The sequence below is a fragment of the Daphnia pulicaria genome, chromosome 7 (genome assembly GCF_021234035.1).
Source record: "Daphnia pulicaria isolate SC F1-1A chromosome 7, SC_F0-13Bv2, whole genome shotgun sequence".
Taxonomy (NCBI): domain Eukaryota; kingdom Metazoa; phylum Arthropoda; class Branchiopoda; order Diplostraca; family Daphniidae; genus Daphnia; species Daphnia pulicaria.
In genome coordinates, this window is record NC_060919.1 from 5,259,375 (window position 1) to 5,283,583 (window position 24,209).

At 42.9% G+C, this 24,209-nt stretch overlaps 3 protein-coding genes and 2 long non-coding RNA genes across 9 annotated transcripts; 2 read left to right on the plus strand and 3 right to left on the minus strand.

Moving 5' to 3' along the window:
* Positions 1-2,859: 2,859 nt before the first annotated feature.
* On the minus strand, positions 2,860-4,340 carry LOC124350422. Its single transcript, XR_006920933.1, has 6 exons — positions 3,999-4,340; positions 3,659-3,795; positions 3,478-3,581; positions 3,282-3,396; positions 3,105-3,220; positions 2,860-3,042 (listed from the first exon to the last, which is right to left on the minus strand). It is a non-coding gene; the product is annotated as an uncharacterized LOC124350422 (long non-coding RNA).
* Positions 4,341-5,143: 803 nt separating this feature from the next.
* Positions 5,144-14,335, minus strand: LOC124349512 (vitamin K-dependent gamma-carboxylase-like). Of its 2 annotated transcripts, none has more exons than XM_046800186.1 (14): positions 14,257-14,335; positions 12,743-12,898; positions 12,496-12,661; positions 12,252-12,437; positions 11,954-12,117; positions 11,600-11,841; positions 11,385-11,516; positions 11,199-11,240; positions 10,810-11,098; positions 10,356-10,728; positions 8,787-9,919; positions 7,635-7,830; positions 5,571-5,758; positions 5,144-5,496 (listed from the first exon to the last, which is right to left on the minus strand). In XM_046800186.1, exons 2-11 carry the CDS (start codon positions 12,888-12,890, stop codon positions 9,703-9,705), a joined length of 1,959 nt encoding a protein of 652 aa, XP_046656142.1. In that variant the 5' UTR covers positions 12,891-12,898; positions 14,257-14,335; the 3' UTR covers positions 5,144-5,496; positions 5,571-5,758; positions 7,635-7,830; positions 8,787-9,702. The 2 variants fall into 2 exon arrangements, with proteins under 2 accessions (XP_046656142.1, XP_046656141.1); XM_046800185.1 differs by lacking the exon at positions 14,257-14,335 and adding an exon at positions 12,984-13,599.
* Positions 7,690-9,672, plus strand: LOC124348536 (neuropeptide SIFamide receptor-like). The gene is made up of 5 exons (XM_046798767.1): positions 7,690-7,837; positions 7,968-8,117; positions 8,823-9,067; positions 9,141-9,586; positions 9,630-9,672. Exons 1-5 carry the CDS (start codon positions 7,690-7,692, stop codon positions 9,670-9,672), a joined length of 1,032 nt encoding a protein of 343 aa, XP_046654723.1.
* Positions 14,336-14,347: 12 nt separating the features above from the next.
* Positions 14,348-22,993, plus strand: LOC124349452. 3 transcript variants are annotated; one of them, XM_046800065.1, is made up of 7 exons: positions 14,348-15,008; positions 19,253-19,575; positions 20,044-20,305; positions 20,392-20,965; positions 21,044-21,672; positions 21,747-22,616; positions 22,689-22,993. In XM_046800065.1, the coding sequence occupies exons 2-7, from the start codon at positions 19,294-19,296 to the stop codon at positions 22,832-22,834; spliced, it is 2,763 nt and encodes a 920-aa protein (XP_046656021.1). In that variant the 5' UTR covers positions 14,348-15,008; positions 19,253-19,293; the 3' UTR covers positions 22,835-22,993. The 3 variants fall into 3 exon arrangements, with proteins under 3 accessions (XP_046656021.1, XP_046656022.1, XP_046656020.1); XM_046800066.1 differs by having other exon boundaries at positions 14,348-14,999; XM_046800064.1 differs by having other exon boundaries at positions 14,349-15,003.
* LOC124350406 lies at positions 20,077-24,158 on the minus strand. 2 transcript variants are annotated; one of them, XR_006920912.1, is made up of 4 exons: positions 23,541-24,158; positions 23,368-23,472; positions 23,127-23,269; positions 20,077-20,216 (listed from the first exon to the last, which is right to left on the minus strand). It is a non-coding gene; the product is annotated as an uncharacterized LOC124350406 (long non-coding RNA). The 2 variants fall into 2 exon arrangements; XR_006920913.1 differs by having other exon boundaries at positions 23,127-23,277.
* Positions 24,159-24,209: the final 51 nt, after the last annotated feature.

Here is a 24,209-nt window from a genome sequence, read left to right on the forward strand (position 1 = left end):
CTGTTGGATGTTTTATCGTTGATGGTTGGTTCAGCCATGTTGTACCGATGTCTCCTGCGTATGGTGGGTACCAAACCGCGACGCCGCCGCCTTACTACACAACAACAACATACGCAACAACCGGTTACTACACTGAGGCCCCCAAGTACTACACCCACAAGACTCCAGAGTATTACACCGCAACTTATGCTACCCCGAGCTACATCACCAAAGATCCTGAGTACTACACCGATATTCCCAAGTACCACACCACCAAGTCACCGGAGTACTACACGTATGCTGCCACAGTCTACTACACCGAGTCTCCCAAGTATTACTCAGTTCCTAGCTACTACACAGAGGTTCCAACTTATTACACCACCAAATTGGCTGAATACTACACCGAGCCGCTTAAGTACTACACCAAGGCTCCAGAGTATTACACCACTACTTATCCTTCCCCGAGCTACTACACCGAAGCCCCGAAGTATTACTCTGCCCCGAGCTACACAACTACAACTGAGGCGGCCAAGTATTACGCAGCCCCCACTCACTACACAGTGGCTGCTCCTTCGTACTACGTTGAACCGAAAAACTACACCGAGGCTCCAGTTTACTACACCACAACCTACGCTACACCTAGCCACTACAACGAAGTCCCCAAATACTACACCGAAAAGGCCAAATATTACACAACCACATACGCTGCCCAAGTTTACTACACCGAGGAACCCAAGTATTACTCTGCTCCAAGCTACTACCAAACAGGGGCTCCAGTTTACTACACTACAACCTTTGCTGCCCCTAGCTACTACACCGAGGCCTCTAAGTACTACACTACCAAGGCACCGGAGTATTATACTACTACTTATACGCTGCTCCGACCTACTACACCGAAGTTCCGAAGTTTTACTCTACCCCGAGTTACTACACCACTAAGGCACCTGAATATTACACAACAACCTACGCTTCTAAAACTTACTATAGTGACGCTCTTAAATAGTAGAATCGAATTTTCAATTTTAATAATTATGTTCAGATTTGTCGGTCATATCTTAAAAGTTACTAGTCACTGGGAATTGTTTTTGATCTATAATGAGAAAATATATTTTTTTAATCTGGGTAATCCTTTTGTACGATATCTCCTGCCAACTAATAGCCTTTTGACTTTGCGACGTTTTCTGATTTCTGTTGGATCTTTCCCATTTCGCATGTTGCAAGTGGCTATTGCTCTAGTCGCTCTGCATTCCAACATTTTCTAGTGTTTGGACGATCTTCATTTACAGGGCAAGTTACGAAAGAGACGTACTGTAATGTTTACTGAAATATTTTTTGGTAACAGCTCTGTTTTTACCTTAGATTGGCGTAACAAGGGAGTTGTAGATAGTGTTTGGTTCTTCATAGAAGTTAATTTAAAGAGTCTGGATATGATAAGTCTCTTACCTATAACTTATGTAAAACTTCAACGTTGTAAAAAATATACAAGTCAAGTGCTAAACAAATTTTATTATAAATTATAAGACACAGCAAACAAAAACTTTAAAAGGAATTTCTTAATTGTCCCACCTCCACCCACAATTCCACCACATTTTACAATCACATACACATATACATACATACATACACTTAAGTTAACCCGTTGGCTGCCACGCCATACAACCCGTAGGTTGCACTCTACTACTCTACGCGCCACGTCTGAAGGATCCATGACCAAGTGGGACTTGCCATTGCTGACAAGTCCGGGCTGACAAGGAGGGGGTGCATGGTGCACATTGCCTTATAGCAGGCGCCTTGCGGCAAATTTTGGGCTTGGCGACTTTCCGACCCCGCGGCTTGTAAAACCACGAGACCGAACAGCGCGGCCCGTGCAGGGGAGAACAAAGACGTGGCAGACAACGGGTTAACTAACACAAACATATTACCAACAACAAATGATGATCCGCGCTGACATTTTGGAGATACCGGCGACGTTTTGGTGTCCATCTTCTCGACGTTTCCTCTGCATTACCTGAATAAAGAGAAAACAATTCTTATTTGGTGACATGCAAATAAAAGTTACATAATACAGATAGAAACAATAGTCAGGTTTTTAAGCTCAAAGATTTAAGGATGCAAATTTTTAAACTTAAAATCAAGCTTGCAATATTGAGAACTGTAAACAGAACAAAGCTCACTTGCTAGTCTTTTTTAAAAAATCCGGAAGTAGACCGGAAGTAATCACAGCGCCTCAACCATTGAGCTGTCGTCAAATTAAACCACATATTCGTGATCTCCATGAAATTTGGAGTCGAATAGGTGTAATTTAAACGAAATCCAAAATTTTGCCAAAATCGAGAATTTTCCTGAACTTATAGTTCAGGAAAATTTTCAAAACCGGAAGTACGAATACGTAAAAAGAATGACATGAACTTTACCACAAATTTGACGAAGATCACGAATATGTCTTTCTTTTGCTCCTCGAATGAATATTTACTGAACTACTGACTGAAATGAGCAAACCGGAAGTAGAAAAAACAAACATATTATCAAAAATCTAACAAGTGAGCTTTGTTGGTGGAATAGTTATCGTCAGTTTCCACTCAAAAATTTCCACACAACAGCTGCCGATAAATGTTTAAAGAGATTTGCAAAGTAACTGAAACTGACTGTTTTCACAGCTGAGAGTTATCGAAAATCCATCTAGCGTTAGAAAAAAGAAACGTCGAAGTAACACACTAACACTTCTTTTACGGGCAAGAAGGGCCTGATTTTGGAATTATTACACAGACAGAGAGTTTTACGCAAATAGATAACTAGTAGATAATCTACGAAAACAAGTCAATTGTCCGGTACCTGGCCATAATCCCGTGGTGAGTGACTGCAGGTGTGTCACAGCAACTGAAGTGATGATCCAACTCGCCAGTGAAGCAAGAAAAGTTGTTTTGCAGCATAAGAAGCACTGAAGCAGTGAAGCTGGATGAGCGTACGTCGGGAAGATAAGGATGGAGCATGATGCAAGTCCCTCTTCTGTCACGGACGAAATCTAGCATTAGCTCAAGGATGTCCGTGGTGATCTTGCGTGCTCTGTAAAAAAAAATTTTTACATTAATGAAAATATAAAAATTAAAAAGCATATCAATCTTTACGTTTTCTATGAAGCACACTAAAATGTTCATGATGAAAAACCGTAAACATGGAATTCACAGGAACCAACAGCATTACTTGTACTTGTACTTCACATGTTGAGATTGATTTCCTGTTGCTAAAAAAAGTGTCATGAAGTATTGTAACTTAGCTTTGTGATAGGTGGTATTGATGCTTACCTTTATCATATGGGTGATCAATTAAGTAAGGGATTTGACTTTCATCAAGCAGATCTAGTACATGTGCATACACATGGCAGGTTATTCACTTCACACTCTTCATTTCACTGAAACTCTAAGTAGCAATGGGACAAGGAGATTCTCTATGTTATTTAATAATTTACACAAACTTATCAATGAAAAAATAAAACTCTACCTATCTCTTAGTTGGGGTGCCTTCTACAGAAGTAAAAGAGCTCCATAAAAACAAACATGCTGTTGCAGGGTACATGACCAAAATTGTGAGGTAAAGAAAAGATCCTATGGTTCAAGAATACCAATGTAACATAAAAAAATCTGAATATTGTAATGGTCTGGTAGCAGTAATGGGGAAATACCTTATCTCGGCACATTTGTATTCCACTGCATGTGTCTTCAACCATGAGTTTTTGGCTTTTGACAACATGATGAGGCTGATGGATGGAAATTGACTGAGCGGACTTGTTGACTTGTTGGAATGACTGACAGTATGCATCTAGAATTTGAAGAAATAAATTGATACAGTATAAAAATAAAGAAACTAGGTCAAGATAAACCTATATAAGTTACGAAGTTCAATTTGGTAATCACACATCCAATGTTGACAAGGCAAAACAAGAACAAGGCAAGACAAGTGACTGACAGCATAGACCTTGGCATGCAACAAGCAACACATACTTGGTACCCCGAACCGTTTACCTTAAAGATTCACGCTTTTTGTGGACCTTTTCTTTCGATCAATTAAACTGATGCACTAATTGAATTGAATGATGGCACAAAACGCACAATGCAAACTAAACGATCAGTCACACTCACAGTCTCACACGACAATAAATGTCATGCTCGCTTGGCGCGTGCCCAACAATAATGAAAAAATCTACTCTAGTCCTATACAGTGCTACAGATGGGAAATCCATATGCATAGCATCAAAATGTTGAAACTGAATGTAGCAAACAAAAATGATGCTTGAAATTATGAAGATATCCACAAAGGAAAGGAAATACGTATCGAATGATCAACCACACGTCCACAGCTCCACAGTCCACACTAACCAAAAAAGGAGAAATGAAGCAGACGACACGAGTAATGGAATTCCATGAAGTAGTACGAAATTTCTCTACCAGGTGCCTCTGAAAAAGAAAACAGATTATGCCGTTTCTGCGGCTGTTTTCCAAAGCGGAGGCCGGAGACGGAGAGTAGTTAAAACAAATAAAACATGTGGGTTTGGCAACAAAAATAATGTACAGCATTTTTATCCTGATGACCCAGTTAAAGACCAATAAATGTCTCGCATCTTTAAAAACAGGCACACTAGATTGTGATTTTTTAAGAGGAAGAAAGATTGAAGAAATCCAAGTGAACAGCTTACCATTTTATAACTCGAAGATTAATTGGAATGGAATGGAATTCTGAGATGCGATCAAATTGCCATACGGTGACATCACCAAAGCATAAATAGTAAACTAATCCAAACTTGACCACCTTGACATGACAATGCACGTCACGTCGACATGTCAGAAACGACATTTAAAAAATGAAACGTGAATACTTTGTGTTATCGCCAAATAACTCCATCAGCCGTTGAAAGTCTCTCTCTGGGCGCTCCTCGCAGAGGCCTCTGGAAGGACCCTGTCGACGCAAGTCCCGTAACCAAATTCGAAGAATAAATGTGTAAGTAAAATAAACAAATTTAAAAAATCAGAATTCGACGCAGCATTGACAATATCGTATTTTAAAAAATAGGCAATGGTGTTTTCTATTGTTGCTTTTCATAGTACAAGTCAACACTTACGAACGAATTCATATTACACCATTACGGGGAAAAAATGAACACAATCAATTCTATCGTTCACGAACTACATTTCAAAATATTGATCACCACACCACACAAATTACAACAAAGAACGAATATAAAAAAGGAAATGGTCATTAGCGTGACTTTTTTTAGTCTCTCTTTGACGCACGAACGCACGCCGCTGTGCACATCGTAATTGATTACTTAGTAATATGCTCGAACGTGTCGGCAACGGTTTCCCACTTCGAGTTTACGCTGTTCCACTTTTGATTCGCATTCATTCTTCACGCACGGTACAGTGTCGTAAAAAGAAGAGAAGAACTCCTTCCTGGATTCCTTAATTTCAGCGTTCTCGGTTCCCTCCTTGGCGTCCTTTGCTTTGCTTGCGTCCATTTCACGATCTTCAAAAGAAACAAATTGGAAAAAGAGACTTTAATGATGAATAGAATACTTTGAATGTTGGGAGAGATGTTACCGTCGTCAGACACTGGCTGGCAATGCTTACAAGTCAGTGTGTGCGGGCTTTCCATCAGTTGACGCGGTTCACACAGACTGTAATTTTCTGATGTCGACTATTCGTTGATCATCGCGCAGACTTTCTCCTCGTCATTGCAGTACATTTTCTGGGATATTCGTCGACGTTATCGATCAACGGCCTTCTCTCTATTTTTGATTGATTAAAAACAGATGAGATAAGAAAGTGTTGACAAACTACGTCAGTGGGTTTCTCTTAAAAACAAAAGCGTAATTAATACTAGAGGGGTAATCATAGGGGGATGGATGCTGGATGCAATAACGAAAACAAATTACGGGGAACTTTCTCATCAGCAGATTAAGTTAATTGATTCATTAGACAGCTGAAAATTATACATACATACGTACACACTAGCCCTGTAAATTTGTTTAACTTTCACTTTGCTATAATGATGGGTGGATGATGGACGTAGCTACATTTTCTTTGGCTAACAAAAACAAACTGTCGAAAGAACAACGTTAAGCACATTAGTGTTGTTTGCTCAGCGACGAATTATGTACAAAAGCGAGAAAAGAGGCCCATCAATATTCTTATAATTAAACCACTGAGACATAGTGTGTGGAGAGAGAAAAAACTAAACGCGGTGTACATGGCGGCAAGTTCCTAAAACAAAAAGGGGGGGAATGCTTGGCATTCATCAATTTGACACAAGATGGATCGATCGGCGCTCATTTCCAAACGATTTGCTTGGCACTGCTGGGTGTGTTGCGCAAAATTACCGAACACACACACACACACGGTGTGATGTAAATGCGACTCGCCTATAAGCACTTGAAAGAAAAACACGGTTACAAAATAGCAAAAGTGCATAATCCCACAATTTTTGGCATTCGCTCGTTCCGTGTTGGACACACACGGAAGAAAGTGGGCGGCGGCTACGGATGATTCATCGGATAAAGGGAATTTTCTCTCTAAAAATATACTTTGATGGATTACAGTATTCAAGGGAAAGGAAATTAATGCGGAAAAATTTTGGCGCTTATATTTTTAAAAAAGAAAATTTTTCAATAGCCACAGCTGTAAAAGCGTACCCAGAACACCATTCTTGTCTCGGCTCTTCGACTTTGTGCAGTATACAATAGACTTGTTAAAATCCCCAGACGCTTTTCACAGGAAAGCAATTTTCTGCGTTGATATATTTCAATACCCCACAGGGATAATCTAATCACAACCCTAGATTTTTTATCAAATTATATTTTTTTAAAAAACAAATTTCAATTTCCTCGTACCTCAACAAGTCAGCGGCCAGTTCGTCGGTCTAACTCCAACTGTAGTACAACAATCGATATCTAGAAAAATATTATTTCGGCAAATACACCTAAACGCAAACAAAGCAGGGTCAGTAGAGAACAAACTAATTGAGTTAATAAAAAAGTCGACTCTTACAAAGACCAGCGATTGAATCAACCAAGGAGATGCGTCAGCTCTTTCAACTCATTACTTTCGCCCTCTCAACTTGGCATTCCACCCACCAGGTTTGGTACAATCAAACAGTTTTTTCTAGTACGGTCCAAACTCTGATTGGTTATCTTGAAATGTGGTACATCTCTCCTACAGCTGGGTGATGAAGAAACTTTCTGGAGTGGAACAAGCAGTACGGGGAAAAGGCGATTTCCGCTTCAAAAAACCGCCAACAACATCCGACTAGGATCCACTAGAAAGGAGCTTACCATACGACACTTTTTGGGGGGGATGGAGGTCTGGTGGCTGCTTTCGACGCGGCCTTTAGATGCATTCCCCAAGGAGGCAATCATCCAGTATAGGATCTTACATAAGAAATAATTGATGGGGTACAAGCGACGACGACCAAGCGGTCGGTCTAAACCTAAATATTTCTCAACGGATAGAATTTTTTTGGGGATATTATTAAGGGCTTTTACATTCGGTTTACGGCGGACGAAAAGGCCATATCGACATGCGCACTGCTGGGATATCTCTATCCGTCGCATCCGCACATGGAAAGGGAGGGGGTGGGATAGCAGTAACAAGAATTTTGCTTCTTACGCGTTTGCTTCCGATGAGTTTGGTCAACTCAGTCGACACACAGCAATCGTTCTCGATGGATTATCCGTTGGATTTTCTCAGTGAGAATGGAACCGATTGGCCGGAATTGTCGACTCCGCCAACTTCGTGGTATCGTTACAATGTGTGGGTAAGTGGAGCTCTTTGCACAGCCTACGGCCTCGTCTTCTGCGCCGGCCTAATAGGTAAACATATACAACATATTAAGACGCAAACTGTTGACTTTTTTTAAATTTTGGCTACATGCGCAAACTGTTCTAACTATGTCTTGTAAAGTGAGCACACTTTATAATGGGGTGTTTCTTTTTTGGAAAGGTAATCTTCTGGTGGCTGTCGTCGTCCTTCGTGGAAGCCGAACAATGCGGAGATGTGTCACTAATTTGTTCCTAGTCAATTTAGCCTTTGCCGATCTATTGGTGGTCCTCGCCTGTTTGCCGTTCACCCTAGTCGCACACCTAATATACCGTAAGTGAGAGATACAAGATACTTTTTCTTCCGTGGGGCTGTCTAACAATGACAACACGCTAGCAAAACGGGAAGAATCGATCCAAACCCCTTTGGGCGTTCAATTTCAACTAGAAACTTTACGGAGAGTGAACATTCAGTCTGTTTAGAAAAAGTTCGATCTCCAATCAAAATGAAACAGAGAGCGAAGGGGAAAAGATGAGAATAAACGAGTTGGAGAGGGTCGTTGGAGGCAATCCCCACAGGGGGATCCCATCGCGTCAGGCAGCCGAACATATACAAATCGATGTGACGGTCAAACTGATCCTGAAATACGAAACTTACCTATCTCATGTGTTTCCATCATTTTACGTAATGAGATTGAACTTTACTGAGGAGATGGAATATCCCATTAAATCCCAACTTGAAGTCAACTTTTAGGCGAAAGCCAAGTTTGACTCTCTTCAAACACAGAATTGAATGAGAGGCGGCTGAAAAAGCCGAGAGCTATTTTGATACACGACATACATACACGACAGTCGTCGATCCATTGAACTTGTTCGACGGGGGGCCAGGGAAATCTTTTGATTGGATTGCATTGTTAAAAACCTATTAGGCGGCGGCCTTATTGTCCCCATTGAACTTTGATCTAAAAGTAAAATGAACCTTTTAACATATACTGTGTGTTACGTGATTTGATGTGTTTGCGTCTTTTTCCGAGGACAGCTTGGGTGATGGGCTCCATCATTTGCAAATTGGTGCCGTACCTGCAGGGAGTCAGCGTGAGTGCCTCGGTTTACACGCTGGTGGCCGTGGCCGTCGAGCGCTACTGGTCCATCTCGTCGCCGTGGAAGAAACGGTTGAGCTCCAAGTGCTGTCGGGTCATCATTGGCCTCATCTGGATCGGATCCGCAATTATAACTCTTCCGTGGCTGGTCGTCTTCCGCCAGGATTACGTGTCCGAAACGCTGGTTAGATAATAAAGCCGAGCTTATAATCAAACAGTAGGCATTTGTTAATATAATCGTGACTAACTGCAAATAGGTTTGTACAGAAATATGGCCAGATCCGCTGATGGGAGATACTTACTACGCCGTGGCTCACCTGACCCTTTGCTACGTCCTGCCGCTGGTCATCATCGCCGCCTGTTACGCTTTAATCTGCAGGCAAATTTGGTGTCGTCAGATTCCCGGCAGCGGCGAGCAGGGGCCCCCCAATCATCACCACCGGTGTCACCATTACAACAACAACCGGAGACGATACAATGGCGTGGGTGGTCGACTCAACTTGCACAGGGCCAAAATACGAGCTCTCAGGATGTTGGGCGTCGTCGTCGCAGCTTTCGCGCTCTCCTGGTTCCCGCTCTACGCCACTTTCACGCGTTTAAAATTCGCCAAGAGCATGAGCGAGCCCGAGGCTGAATTCTGGGAAATGATCATGCCCGTGGCACAATGGCTCAGCAGTGCAAACAGTTGCGTCAATCCGCTTTTGTATCATTTCCTTGACCCGAGATTCCGCAGCGGATTCAAGCAGCTGCTCTGTTCTGACGGCATCGCCGATGGTGGAGGACATCTAGAAGTACGCCCACAAAGAGCATTACATTACGTTAACGGCAACACCACTGCTGCTGCTGCTGCTGCTGCCGGAGTTCAAGGTTTCTGCTCGCCTCTTCGCACTCGTTTCCACAACATCCAGCCCTCACCGCAGGCGACGTCACAACACGGCACGGCACGCTACGGCAACGAGTGGGTGTAGATTCGACATCCCCCTGGAAAACTGTCAACAATTTCACAGTGTGTGTACATAGAGGTAGCTTTCTAGTCCTGTAAACACAAAATGTTTTTTCAAAGAAAACAAAAGAAAAGTAATCAAAGGCTTTCCAAATAATAAAAAAGAAACAAGAACTTGACACTGGAGAATTCGCTTAAAAATAAACTGTTTTTCTCTTGGGTTTTGTTGTATATTACCACACGACATGTTTTGCGGTGCGCAGCACTGGGGAGATCAAAAGACTAGCTTTTTTTTGTGCTTTTCCTCTTGGAAATTTCCATAAAATTAGCATAATTCAGAGATTTTCTGTTTTGGAATTTAGCATCACCAAAGAAACATTCAATTCCAGTGGAAATCACACACAGACACAATGTGGGCGGGGCGGAATTTATGCCGTTTGTTGTGCAGATTGAAGAGATCGATAACAGACAAGAGGGGAAGGACATAAAATAAAAAAGAAAAGTAAAGGAGTTGTTGTTGTTGTTTTACTTGTTGTGCATCACGAGTGGAATACCGAAGACTAGATTGAGTAGACTCTGGCCAACAAGAGCTAAAGATTTGGCGAAGGGTGTCATCAGAGAAACATCTTCATGGGTGGTCGACTGTGGCGTTTTGGCATTCCTGCTCGATGCGTTGGCTGATGGCGAATCGCTGGAAGGCCCGACGAAGGTGTACATGTAACAAGCCGGAATGTTGGAAGTCGTCGTGATTCTGTGCATGACGCTCGACGGTAGAGACGCCGTATCGTTGACATTCAGATACGATCGAGTCCCGTTTTCGATCGATAACTCCACCTGGCCCTCCAACACCTGGATAGTCGCGTTGGTCACACCAGCCGGCACGTAATTGTCCATGGACAAACCTAGGCAGGAACAAAAAAAAAAAGTTAAAGAATTATTTTAAAAAAGGTTCTGGTAAAAACAAATTTCGGTTGAAAATTCACCTGGGAAATCAGCCACAAAGGCGACTCGTGAGGAATCTGACCAGTCAAAAACGGTGCGCTCCAATTGGTTGAGTTTCTGCCGCCAGGCCGACAGTTCCGTCAGGAGCGGCATGAGCCAAGGAGTAGGCCGAAAAGGCGACCATTCGGCCTCGAGCAAGTTGACGCGTGGATCTATCAATCTCTGTTGGAAGCGGCCGTTCAACGAACGCCAGACATCGACGTAAATGGCTACATCGGTCATGTTGACCGCCCCCAAGCGATCCTTGACGCAATGAGCGTACTGATAAATCTGAAAAAAAAGGTGGGAAAATAAAGCATGACCATTTGATTATATTGATTATTATTCACTTGTGTGAATTATGAGCAAAGAGTTTAAAGTAAACACCTACCATATCAGCATGACCAACCCATTTGTCGTTCCTCACGAAAACCTGTACGTGGGACGAAAAAGTCAAGAAACACGCATCCATGAGTGAAGTCGATAAGCGGTGCTATTACTTATCACAGGCTGACGTCAGGCCAGCCAAACACACATTCATGATCTCACGTAACACAATTTCAGTTTTGCTACGAACCTCAGTGTCAAGGTAGTTGATTCGTCCAGTGGTTTTATCTTTCACCGTCACTACGACGTGCATCGTCTCCCAAGCGTGGACCATCATGTCCCAAGAGTAGCCGTAAAGACCATTGGTCCAGTTGTTGTAGCCCTGTTTTGTTGTTGTTGTTGTTATTCTGACACGAATCGAGTGAGTCACTCTGAAAGTTATATTCAATTTCTATTTCAACAGACCTGAGTGACCGAGTGCGACCAGGGAAGAGCCAATTGAGTTACGACGTAGAGACCCATCAGAGTTAGTTTGAAGGATGAATTCTTGCCGCGTTTTTCGACCGGAGAATCACAAACATTAGTTATCTTTGTGGCGTCTGGAAGACATTTGCGCAGCAGCCCAGGGCATCCAGCGATCCAACGTTTTGGCCAGTCATCGTCACAAAACACAGGTAATGTGGCCAGACAAACGTAAGGGAACATTCCTTTTAAAAAGAAAAAAAGTGGTTTTAGGTTGGTGATAAATCAAATTTAAAGAAATAGTTTCCCCCCCCCCCTTCCATCGCAATGTAGTAAAAAGAAGGGAGGAGTATATACCTATCGTAAAAAGTTGTGCATTCATCATGTGGAATGAAGTAGCAAAAAATAAAGCCAAAGGCCGCGATTTCGGCCACAACAACCAGAAACCGACAGTCAGGTCCAAAATGAAACCTCCGAGATGCACCATGTAATATTCGATGGTTTCTTCACTTAGAAAGACTCTGCAATCAAATAGTGTAGATTTTTTTTTATAGTGACTGATTATACATGCAGTGGTGGCTGACTGAATAAATGCTCAGGCCATATAACTCAACAATATATATACTTGTGAAGGTGAAAAATAAAATATATATACGTGAAAGGTGTGAAAACTTGGTGGCTGCCAAGATTCCTCATGGAATAGCCACCCAGCCACTCTGGGTCCATCTTCTTGACACCGGCATAAAAATAGAGTAGGAATATCTGGAATTTGACTAGAATGTAGTTCCAGTTTGGCACAGGTTTGTTTCTAATGTTGGGATCGATCCATGCATCAATTGAACTGTTGAAAAGGATATGTGAAAGCTTTCACCATACATCATCACTGAAAAGTAATTTACCAGTAGTGATTGGCTGACGAAAACAGCAAAAGTATGGACAGAAGTCCGTAGAGATATGAATGATTGTTCCAAGAGGTTTTATCTAATAACAGGACATACCAATAGGGAACGCTGAAACTGAGACAGCTCAGTTTGAAATTATATCCCAACATGATCCCACAAGCCCCTGTCAATCAAAAAGAGATTAACTTTGAGAAGCCAAACAAAGAGACTGCACTTGAAGTGTATATAATGACAATAAACTTACCCAACCACATGAGCAGGTAAAGCATACACATCCACTGAAAAGTCAGCGGCTTGACGAAATCAAATAAGGGGAAATGGCATTGCGTGAAATCACCAAACCTGTGGTCCACTTCTGCAAAGCCACGCTCAATATGGATGTCTAGAACCATAAGAAACCCTGCAAGTAAAAAGCACGAAAATAAAAACACAGTCAAAATAAATCAAAGAGTTGGAGAATATGGGCATGTGAACGAGAATTTCACCAAAGAGTATACGAGTCACGGCCAAATTGGAAGGATCTTTCAATCGCCACGCAGCCTGATGGCATTTGTCTAAAAACATTCCGAGTTTGTTGATGATGGCTCTCGGAGCCGTCATCTTCTTGTCGAATACTTTGTGCGCTCGTAATATAACAGTGGAAAAAAAGGAACCTGGTTATATAAGGGAGGTGTAAAGCCCCCACTAAAAAAGAAGAAGAAGAAGAACCACGACTTGTTTACGACCCAACCATGTCCATGTCGCCATGCGTAAGGGGAGGAGTTTCAGCTGGGAGAAAAACAATCAATAAAAAAAAGTTCCTTACCAATCGATACGCTAAATTTTCAATCGCGATTCTTTTTCTTATATCGATACGTTAACAAAAAAAGCCGCAAAGACGGGAAAAATCTTCTTCTTAATTACTTATCGTGTTGAAAGTCGTTGAAATATGACGAATATGGAATTTCCGGCGTGCAAAAATAAAAGCGATAAAGAAATGGCTTCAAAATTTTCCCCGACATGTCAAAAAAAAAAAAAAAAAATGAACGAGCCAGAAGGCAAGATGCTCTGCGATATTTTTTCCTTCAAAATTTTTTGAGGAATAAAAACAAAATGAAATTTTTCAGAAATTAAAAACAAAATGAAATTTTTCAGAAATTAAAAAAAAAAGAAGAATCCAAGAATAGAGAGAGAGGCCAAGCAGCCAACGGAAAAAGTGAGAGCTTGTGAAGCTCGTGAAGCGGTAAATAGGCAAAAGGTGGTACAGAAAAAGAAAAAATAGAAAATTCCTCCTCATTCCTCCTCGCGTAGTACCTCCCTCTTGGTCCCGAACTCAGAGAGAGAGGACCTTTAATCATATAATCCGGGCAAAGGAAAAAGAAAAAAAAAACTTTCTTTCGTGCAGATTGAAGAAAGAAAAAGAGTTGGAGGAACGAACTGTGTGTGTATGTAAAAGAGAGAGAGAGAGAAGAATTCGGTAGGGGGGGATTGGTGGATGTCGGGTCACGTGACTCTTGGTGACGTCACGAAACGGAGGGCCTGCGACTTTTCACGGCTATTTCGACGTGTCGGAGAGGCGCTGGACGGTTTTTGACGGGTCGACCGGATGTGTGTCGCGGAAGAGAATCGATTGGCACCCGATTCCGGCCGGATTTGTCCTCCTGACGGACGGAAAAGGCGGGAAATCCGCACAGGTGCAGCATGGCAAGGCCGAACCCGAGAACCGACACGACACGACACACTACTACCCCTCCTCCAAAAGCAAAAAGGGCGCTTAACCGGTATATTCTCTCTTCTCCTTCTCCTCCTCCTCCTCTCCAGCAAACGACGAGGAACCCAACCGTTTGGGAAGGAGCCAGTCGCGGCAGCTCACGCTTATCGCCTGCACCTACCCCAGAAAAAGTCCCAGTATCCCCCATTTGATTTTACTTGTTTCGTGATTTTTATAAATTCCAAAAATCAACAAAAAGGCAAAGAAAATTTTGATTAAAATTCTCATCACCGATTGAACATGGTGTGTAAGTGACAGTGTGGCTCCTGGCGGGGTTAGTGGGTGTTGTGTCTCCTGGCCTCAAATCTTTTTTTCCTGAAAGATAAAAGAAGAAGAATTAAAAAAAACGATGATTGGATCGGTTGACGTCGGGCGTGATGAGTTCTCGGCTCTGATCTCACCCGACAGCCCCGTGATAACAATAAGTTGATGCTCTTCTTGTCGTGTGCAACAGCGAAAAAGGGGGGCGCGCGATAGTTTAGTGGTGTTGACAACAACAAAACGGAACGCGTTGTGTGTGTGTGGGGCGCATAGCTGTGTGTGTGTGATTTCATCTGAGAATAACACATCAGTTCGAGTGGAAAACGACAAGAATTTAATTATTTTTTGGGTTTTTTTTCAAATTAAAAAAAAAAACACTGTTTTCTTTGCGTCGATCTAGTGTGATGATGGCCGCACCGTAATTACATCGTGATTTTTTTTTCTACACTCAACTGGAACGAAATTCCGCACGGGAAACACAACATAAATTGTAGGTACGGTGAGTTACGCAATTTTTGTTTTTCATTCTTTCTTTTGTCGTGATTTCTTTTTTTTTCCCCTTTCCATCCATCCTTCGATGGCTCATTTGAATATCCCGTGACAAGAAAAGGGTATTACGTTTCTGTGGTGGGGGAAAAAAAATTGAACGAACAAAACTTGACGCAAAGAAGATTTTCCGTTCGATTTGGTCGTTAAAAATCTTTTCTTTTCCTAGACTTGAAAAATGTTAATTTTTAAACGCCGCTAGATGGCAGAGATTTCTACTCTTCTTAATCCCTCCTTCTTCTTTTTTCACCCTCCACCTCGAGAAACGAAAACATCTTTATTTCGGGATTGTTGTTGTTGTCGTTGCAAGAGGAAGGAAAACACGAGGGCAATCCGATACGTATCCCCACTCTGACCGAGTTGAATTCTCTTTTTGGTTTTTCATAAGCCCTCTAGCTTATAAGTTCCCTCGCAGGGATTTCTTCCGGCCGAGTCACAAACGAATACAGAAAGAAAAAAAACCATCCCCTCCCGAGTCTCTAAGTCTCTCTCTGCCTTTCGTGAGTTTCACACACACACACACAGAACGAAAAAAAAAAAAAAAAGGTTAAAACTTGATGACAAGTCAAGAGTGATGAGCTATAATGGATGAGGTCTCTCTCCTGTGGCTCTGGGGGCCTCTTTAAAAAGCTTATGAAAAGAGACTCTCTTTCAACTGTCTAGTAGGTGGACTGTTGCGCTAGGGGGCAGCGTCTAAAAGTGTTGGAAACAAAAAACAAAAAATAAGATAAAATAAAAGATTATAAAATTGATATGGAAATGTTTTGGGGATTTTTTTTTTGTTTCGCTCAATCAAGAAGAATAAATGTTTCGATTGAATAATACGATAAATGCAAGCTGGTATAGGCAATCAACTTGTTAATTATTCACCAAAAACAAACAAACCCAATCACCCAACGAAAAAAAAAACTGATTTGTATAATGAGTTATCTAACAGAAAAAAGGTAAATACAAGTATTCCTCCCTCCCTTCTGCTTCTCTTGTTGATTTATACAAACAAAGTCGAGTGAAAGAGAGAGGGTCAAGTTTACTCTGTCTGGCAGATTCCACACATATCGGATTTTTATGTAGATAGAAATTTCTGATCGAAAGATTTGAAAATTTGTGAAATGGTTTCGAAAGAATGTGTTGGGTTTGTTTGTTTGTTGGTTCTACACTTTGACGGTTGGAATAATCCCGTGTCTTTATTCCTTTTTGTTGATCGACCACCTATAGTGCCAAGGCCGGTCTGCCGTCCATATTAATTAGCGCGGAAGAGTCCGCGTCTCGTACAATGTTATACCAGAGCAAAGACAGAAAAAACCTGATTGCGTTTTTAAAAAAATCTTTCGCCCGACTTTCTCAGTTTTTCAAATCAACCACCCACAGACTTTTTTGGGGACAAAATTTGTTCAACAAAAATCAGCAAGCACCAGTAGTAGCTTAAACAATTTTCGCTGCTCATTTTAACTGACCTCTGACAAAATGTCGAAAGTCGGTTGTTGGACCGTGGCGCCAAAAGTCTAAAGACAAGTTAAAGAGAAAGTTTTTTTCGGTTTTTTCACGAGTTATTAAGAGAGAGGAATGATGCGTGAGCCCCACTTTTTGTTTCCATAATAATTGAAGATTTTTTCTTTCAACGAAAAAAAGAGGCTGCTGGAAAATAAAACACGGCGATTACTATATGGCATTGGAATGAAGGAGCCGGAAACAATGGGATTCGAAAATGTCGACGACCAAAAGAAAAACAAAAAACACATTTTGTTTTTCTCCAAAAAATTTACGGGCGAGCTTTATGGCCGTCACGATCATCCCGCCCGTTCCTTCTTCAGCACCTCTGTATACGGTAGTTGTTGTTGTTGTTGGGTAGGAAAAAGATTTATTTATTTGAATTTGGTTTTTCACACACAAAAACGTTGCAGCGCGCTTTTCAGGTAGGAGAATTATTATTGAAAATGACGGCACTCTCGAAGGCTATTTATCGTTTTCTTCTTAAAAAGGAAATAAAATTTCGTTTGAGGCAAAGAAATAGCGTTTAAACAAGAAATTATAATACGACCGGTAGAGAGAAAACTTTATTTGCATATTAAACGACGCAAACGGATCTATTCGTGGAACGCGCGCGATGATATGAACACTCGGGTGTCACAGCATTTCATCAGATACCACCCCGTGAATATAACGAGATCGTGTTACTTCCGGCTCTCTTAGACTTTCTGTGTACATGTAGAGAGACCCTGGTTGTTGTTGGTTCAACCCCATCCGCCCTGAGTCAACACACGCAAGCGAAAAAAAAAAAAACTGCCAGCCAAATGAATTCGTTTCTTTTTAAAAAAAAATTCAAACAACTTTTTTGTGTTAAGGGCGTTGCTATATTAAATTGAAAAAATATGTTTTCCATTTTTCTTTCAAACTTTTCTTCCTCTCTGCCGAATTATACAGTCGCGGCTGAAAGTTTCTATACGTGTAGCTAAAAAATACGCCTTTTTACTGTGTATTGGCGGATGGTGTTCGCCTATGGTAGAGGTTGAGCTACCTTATTTGCTCGATTTTCTCAAGTTTTACCCCCTACCCCTTTCCCCTCCGACAATGATTTGTTGGCGCGGCTTTCTTAACTATGGGTAACCATGGCCGATAATCAGACAATTGAGTCGATACCCAATAAACTAGCAATAGCTCTAAAATGAAACGTTTAAATGGCAGAGGATTGATCAGTTTGTAACTGTGGCAATTTCTACATCGATAATTTCATTTTAGCATTAGGTAATAGGAATGCGTAACGTTTGCGATATTGCGGGTAAATTAGTAATCGATGTTAAGAGGAAGAGTTAAGTAAAACAGGGCGGTAAAAAATAAAGAAACGAGCAAATAAGGTAGCTCAACCTCTACCATAGGCTAACACCATCCGCCAATACACAGTAAAAAGGCGTATTTTTTAGCTACACGTATAGAAACTTTCAGCCGCGACTGTATATACCGGTTCTACTAGTCGAGTAGCAGCTATACATATTTTCACGCAAAAAGAAGAAACGAACCGCAGACATGGCCAAAAAATGAAGTATACCAAAGGACCTCGTCGACCAAAGTGTTTCTTTCAAATCGAATTTCTTAATAATTCAGTTCTTTTTTTCTTTTTGGGGGGTTGCGATAAACCGCACGGCAGCAGCTATGCGGTGGTTGTCTGGTGAGTTGGCACATTTGATTGAAATTGAAATCAGAAGAATTGATGGTGGTGGTGGGGAGTAAAAATCGAGGGGATAGCCATCGCTATTGGCGTTTGCCTTTTTGGTGAGTTGTCGGGAGGTTGTTGCTGAATATTGGACCGTGATTAATCAAGGCGTGACTCGATTATAACAAACCAACAGGTTCTCCCCTCTCTTTTTTTAATATTCACTTTTGTCTCTTCTTCTTCTTCTTCTTCCATTTTTCTTACCAACGTCCGCGCCCTCATCAGCCGGCGCACTGGGCGTCGGCTGATGACCCTATGCTAAATGACTCTGTTTTCCCATCGCACACAACGAGAGGAGGAATATTATTATTGGACCAGAGTTGCAGCGGACAACGCCCTGAATCGAAAGCTCTGGCTGTTGTTTCGGTCCGGAAATTTCGTTTCGGCCAGGGAATATAACGCGATAACAAAAGATAGAGAGAGAGAGAGAAGGGAGACATTTACCAGTCTATTAGTTCTCCTGTGTGTTGTGTATCTAAATTCAATCATCAGATAACAAACCATAGCCGTCAATTCCCCCCGACTCGGGTTAATGATGAGAAATACTAAATTCAAATTTAAAAAAAAAAAAAGTTTGGTGCCGAATTTTTTTCCTGCAACCCAAAACATTTGCGGTTTTCTAAAGAAACGAAAAAACAAAAAGAAAATTTCTTTAAAATAAACATTTGAGTTAAAAGAAGAAGAAACGACACGCAGAACCGAAAAATCGAAACGAAAAAAGGGGAAAATGTGACAGTGACAGACCGGTCAGTCCATATATGGAATGAGAGGATCGAGATAAGGCGGCCCCAACACACACACACACACCCACAGCAGCTATAGCGCATTCCCCTATTTTGGAAAACCAAAGAGAAACCCCCTTCTTTTTAAAATAAAAATAAAAAAGCTTTCTTTTTTCTTCTTCTTTTTACAAAAACAAAAGTGGAGGTTTAGGTTAGGTCATTTAGTGGTCGTGTCGCATAATTGAAAATTTTAATTTCCCATTTTAGGAAGAAGCGAAAGAATTTTTTTTTTTCAAAGGAGAGAGAAAATGCCGCAGTTGTGGAAAACGGGTCGACCGACCGCGTCGGGATCGAGCGCCCAACAAGGATCGTCGGCCAATCCGCCGGCCAAAGGATTCTTCATCTGCCCACCTAAGCTGGTTTTAGGAGAAGGAGAGCCACCACCAACACCATCGTCGGCCAACAACACAACAACCAGCAACGGACTATTTGGTTCCCTATCGTCGCCGCCGTCGTCGCCCACATCGCCCACCAGTCACCAACATCCCCCCAAATACGACCAGCTCCTCAATGAATTACGACGGGCCCAGGTAAAATACTCGACGCGCACACATAACCAAAGGAATTCGATTATCAGCTGATGCGGAGATCTATAAACGATGGGGGGAGAAAACAAGAATTTGCTGGCCAAAACAAAAGAGATTCTTCTCGTCTCATACAAGAGATGGACGAGGAAAACAACAAAAAGGAGCCAAGCTAAAGGGGGAAAAAGGCATCGATGCTGGACGTTGCCTTATACAGCAGCCAAAAAAGTTTTTTTTTTTTTCACTCTGTTGATTAGCTCTCTGTCTATTTCTACCTGCTCCTTTGTGAATGCTGCTCACCAGGCATTATGCAAATGAGAACGAACCCCCTATTCAGAGAAATCCCTTGGCTTCCTTGATTTATTGCCCATTTGGCTCTTCTTTTTCTTTCCTTTTTTTCCCCCTTTTCATTTTATATGTATAATACTGACCGTGTTCTCTTCCGCTTGTTTGTCCATCCGTCCGGATGATTAGGAGCGAAGGGGTCGGTTGCAAAGTGATGTGGGCGTGCCCGGCCAGCCACCGCTCCAGCCGGCTGCCGCGACGGCATCGACAGCTTCGACGGTCCTTTTGAAAAATCCACCGGCAGAGGCGATGCTCCAACTGAGACGGACGCTGAGATCACCAGAGCCGCCGCCTAGTGGAGCCTATGTGAATCATTTCAATAGCAGCGGAGCATTAGGTCAACGTTTCGATCCGGTGGGATCGAAATCACCGCGGATGACAAACAAAACGAGTAAAAAACACATTTAAAACATTTCCCCTTAATCGAAATTCAGAATAAGATTTTAAATTAAATTTTAAAATTAATCTCGTTCCCAGCGCCTAAAAAAGTCCGCTTCCTGGAAGACGGAACGGGTAATTTGCATACGAGCGTTTTCGGCGGATCGGCTGAATCCATCGGCTCCTTGCTGGATTCTCACTCGCAAGAACTGAATCAATCCGGCGGAACGGACGACATCGACAGTTTGATTTCGTCGCTCATCAGCTACTCGGATGCGACGGATCACCGGCTGACTCCGCCGGATCACAAAGTTGAAACCGCCGCCACAACGACAAACGGAACGACGACGACGACGAAAAACGACGGGGAGCACGTCGATCTTAGGGAACTGCGGATTGTGGATGACGGCCAACAGCAGCAGGCGACAATGCATCACACCCGCTCCGGAGTGTTGGACAATTTCATCGACATCTTCCGCTGTGGAAACGGAACTGCAGAAGTCGTCGATCAAAGGCAAACGGTCGTCCATCTCGAGCCCGACGATCCCAATTCCGTCGATTCTGGCAGCGTTCTTTCCGAGCTGGACTTTGAAGAGACATCGTCTACCATCACCGACATTGATTCCACCAAGACCTTCAGTCTGCACAGCCCGGATAATCGTGTGGATCATCGGTAATTTCATCCGCATTGTTTGTCTTTGCTTTCAAATTTCCCGCTCATTTTTTTCAAATTTTTTGGTGGGAAAAAAAGGATCGACGACTGGTCGCAAGTGAGCGATTTGCTGGAGCGGAGTTTGCAGGAGATCCGTCAGATGGAAGAGGACACCAACAAATCGCATCCGGTGGAAAACAGCAAACCGGCCGCCGAGGTGAGTAAACGGGAGCCGCTGTACGAATTGATTGGCTGGAAGAGGAATCCTCCTTTGGTCCAGCTGGATCTGCGCGGTTCCAAGCCATTCCCTCTTCCATCCGCGTCCGCACAGCAGCCGGAAACGATTTCGCCACCGCGATCGCCCTCGCCATTGCCCCCTCCCACACCTCCGCCTCCGGTTGTCGAGATGGACGTGTGGATTCCTCGACAGGATTGGGTGCCTCCGGCTGCCCCAACTCCAGCCCCTATGGTCAAGCAGGCCGACAAAGTCTGGATCCGCCGGCCGACTCTTTCGATGGCCAACAATAGTCACAACAACAACAATAACGTCAACAACGTCAACAACAATCCAGCTGTCCGGATTAAAAATCCAATGGAAGAGAGTAACCCGATTTACGGTCGGCTGTGGGAAACGTCCAGTTCGCCCAACAACAGCAGCCGGAGCAGCAACTGCAGCGCGGAAGCCGAAGAAAAGCCATCGCCATCCAGCACGGAAGCGGAATTGACGGGTAAGTTTCCGCCTAATTGTTAAATCTTTAAGACGAAAAGAAAATGAAAGAAAATTGTTGTTGCCACCAAATAGCTATTCGGTCGATGGCCAGAAAAGCTCGGCTGGAGCATTGGCGGATGACTGGAATGTCCAGCACTTCACCGGAGGAAGCGACGGAAGAAGGGGGAAACCCGTCAGTAGCAGTTGAACAAGCCTCGTCGGTATCTTCCGCTTCTTCCAGCCCGGCGTATTTAAGTTCCCTTCCGCTATTTAATCACCGCGCTATTAAAAGTGGCATCCAGCTAACATGGCCGCCTCCCCCTTTACCCCAATCTCCGTCCTCGTCCGCAACGGCAACTCCGGTCACGCCTACGCTTCCGCCTCTGCCGACTACATCGACCGATCCGCAGTGCCAACACCTTCACCCTCCGCATCTTCCGGCCCACAACGGGAATTCGCCCAAATGTTTCGGCCACCAACGCATCTTTCAGTGGCCCATTCCGGCTCTCAAACTTGCCAATAAAAGCCCCAAATCGGCCGCTCCTCATCCGCTGCAACGGAATAACTCGACGACGCAGCCGGCGGCTCCACCTGCTGCAACGGATCACCAAGCGACGACGGGCAAACCGTCTTGGAGACCGTCCAAACCGTCGAATCTTGAAGACGCTCAAGATTGGTACTGGACGGAAGAATTCCCGCTGGCTGCTGGACTGGAGCCGGGAACGGGAAACATGTCGGCCTGGTTTCACGGGGCCATTTCACGCTGGGAAGCCGAGCGACGTCTGACAAATCAACCGGCGGGGGCCTTCCTAGCTCGTCTGACGGAGCGTTTGTGGGGTTACGCCATTTCGGTGCGGAATCCGTCCGGAAGTGTTTCTCACTTTCTCATCGATGCCGGTGAAAAACGAAGCCACAAAAAGTACACATTACTCGGCTCAACCGATCCGCCTCACAAAAGTTTACGTAAGTTGATGATAAGATTTGAAAATTACGTTTCTGTCAAAAGCGTCACATTCTTGTCTTTTGTCTATTTAGGTGAGTTGATCCAATACTACGGCAAACACGCCCTGACGCCCGACGGATCGGAGAAGTTGCTGTTCCCTTGCCCACAAGAGAGTTCGGTCGCCTTCCCGGCCCCCATCAACGGCTCCTCGTCGAGTCGACTGATCAAATCAACTTGATGGGCTGCTCCAACAAAATATCATCTTAATCTCTGCAAAAGCTTATTCGTGTGTGGTTTTTCTAACACAAATGCTGGATCTACTACACTATACTCTCTATTTCTCTTATCTTATACTCTCCTGCGACTCCCCCCTCCCACCCAAAAAAAAAACACAAAATAAAAGAATATACATACACACCCACCCAACTATTCACCCCACCCCTCACCCAAACAAGGTTGTGCTGCTATATATAAATACCTGTATATGATAGCAATTTGCATGCTGAATAAAAGATGGATTCTATACTCACACTCTTTTCTCGGTCATATCTCCTGTGTGTCTGATGGCCGTATATTATGCAAATCAAGTCAATGTAGCATTATATGCAGCAGGATTATTGGCCCTCTCTGCGTCACAGCCAGATGACAGCTCTGGGCTTGTGTAATCTGATGCCTTTATGGCTGATGATCAAAAGAGAGAAAGAAAGAGTTGGGTTTAATGATGGGAGGGACATTATGTAAATTATACCAAAAAGCAGTTATATGACTCACGGTTTTGCAAATTTGGTGGTGCACTCAACTCGACCAAGTTTGATAAAAACCCAACTCCTTTCATAATATGGAGATCAGGAAAAAAAAGATTCCTTGAAGCATAACCTGAAACATAGCAACAAGAAAGTGAGTAGGTCGCCGACATTCGCTCTATTTAGATATCAATTACATACAACCGGTTATTATTACACAAACATATTTGTAACGTGGGTGAACACATGCAACTCTCGGATGGAAATTAGGGTTGGGCTCGTTCAGCAGACCATTTGACAAGGAGGGCCATCTAACAATGGCCATAGTTGGTATTTATACAAAAAGATTAGCCAGAAACCACCAAGAATGAAACTGCTGTTTCTTGATAATGAATGATGATGGCTGAAGCACATCATTCAAACCAAACTGACTGATTTCTATCTCCACGTTCTGGAATATCGACCCAACATTGCCAAACAGCAACAACAAGATTTCCAGGAATTTTATTATTATTTTGAAAATGAAATCAAAGTTCATCTGATTAGGTAGAACCGCTGTACACGGAAATAAGCAGTTCATCAATGAGCTTATGTAATCAGATTGGTGTCAAAACGTCAACATCATTGGGCGATCTCGTTTGCATGAATCTTTCCAAAGAGAAAACAAAACACTGTCCAACACGCGCTATACGCGTTGACCATGATGGGAATCTCATCATCTGATCGTCTCCCCCCTTTTTTATTATATTTGGAATTTTGTAACAAAACGAACCAATAACAACGGCTATCTCTTTTTTTTTTTGCTTATATTTTCCATTCGATTTGTGTATCCCCTGGCACGCAACTTCGTGTGCCACGCACATGGAAACG

Bases quoted from the DNA above. Each gene is read 5' to 3' on its own strand.
- LOC124348536 (XM_046798767.1), top strand. From the start codon at position 7,690: ATGGATTATCCGTTGGATTTTCTCAGTGAGAATGGAACCGATTGGCCG. The intron at 7,838-7,967 runs GTAAACATATAC...TTTTTTGGAAAG, and splicing joins CTTCTGCGCCGGCCTAATAG to GTAATCTTCTGGTGGCTGTC. The intron at 8,118-8,822 runs GTAAGTGAGAGA...TTCCGAGGACAG, and splicing joins AGTCGCACACCTAATATACC to CTTGGGTGATGGGCTCCATC.
- LOC124349512 (XM_046800185.1), bottom strand. From the start codon at position 13,098: ATGACGGCTCCGAGAGCCATCATCAACAAACTCGGAATGTTTTTAGAC. The intron at 11,842-11,953 runs GTATATACTCCT...TCTTTTTAAAAG, and splicing joins TGCACAACTTTTTACGATAG to GAATGTTCCCTTACGTTTGT. The intron at 11,241-11,384 runs GTTCGTAGCAAA...TCCCACGTACAG, and splicing joins TCAACTACCTTGACACTGAG to GTTTTCGTGAGGAACGACAA.
- LOC124349452 (XM_046800065.1), top strand. From the start codon at position 19,294: ATGCCGCAGTTGTGGAAAACGGGTCGACCGACCGCGTCGGGATCGAGC. The intron at 19,576-20,043 runs GTAAAATACTCG...CCGGATGATTAG, and splicing joins ATGAATTACGACGGGCCCAG to GAGCGAAGGGGTCGGTTGCA. The intron at 20,966-21,043 runs GTAATTTCATCC...TGGGAAAAAAAG, and splicing joins GATAATCGTGTGGATCATCG to GATCGACGACTGGTCGCAAG.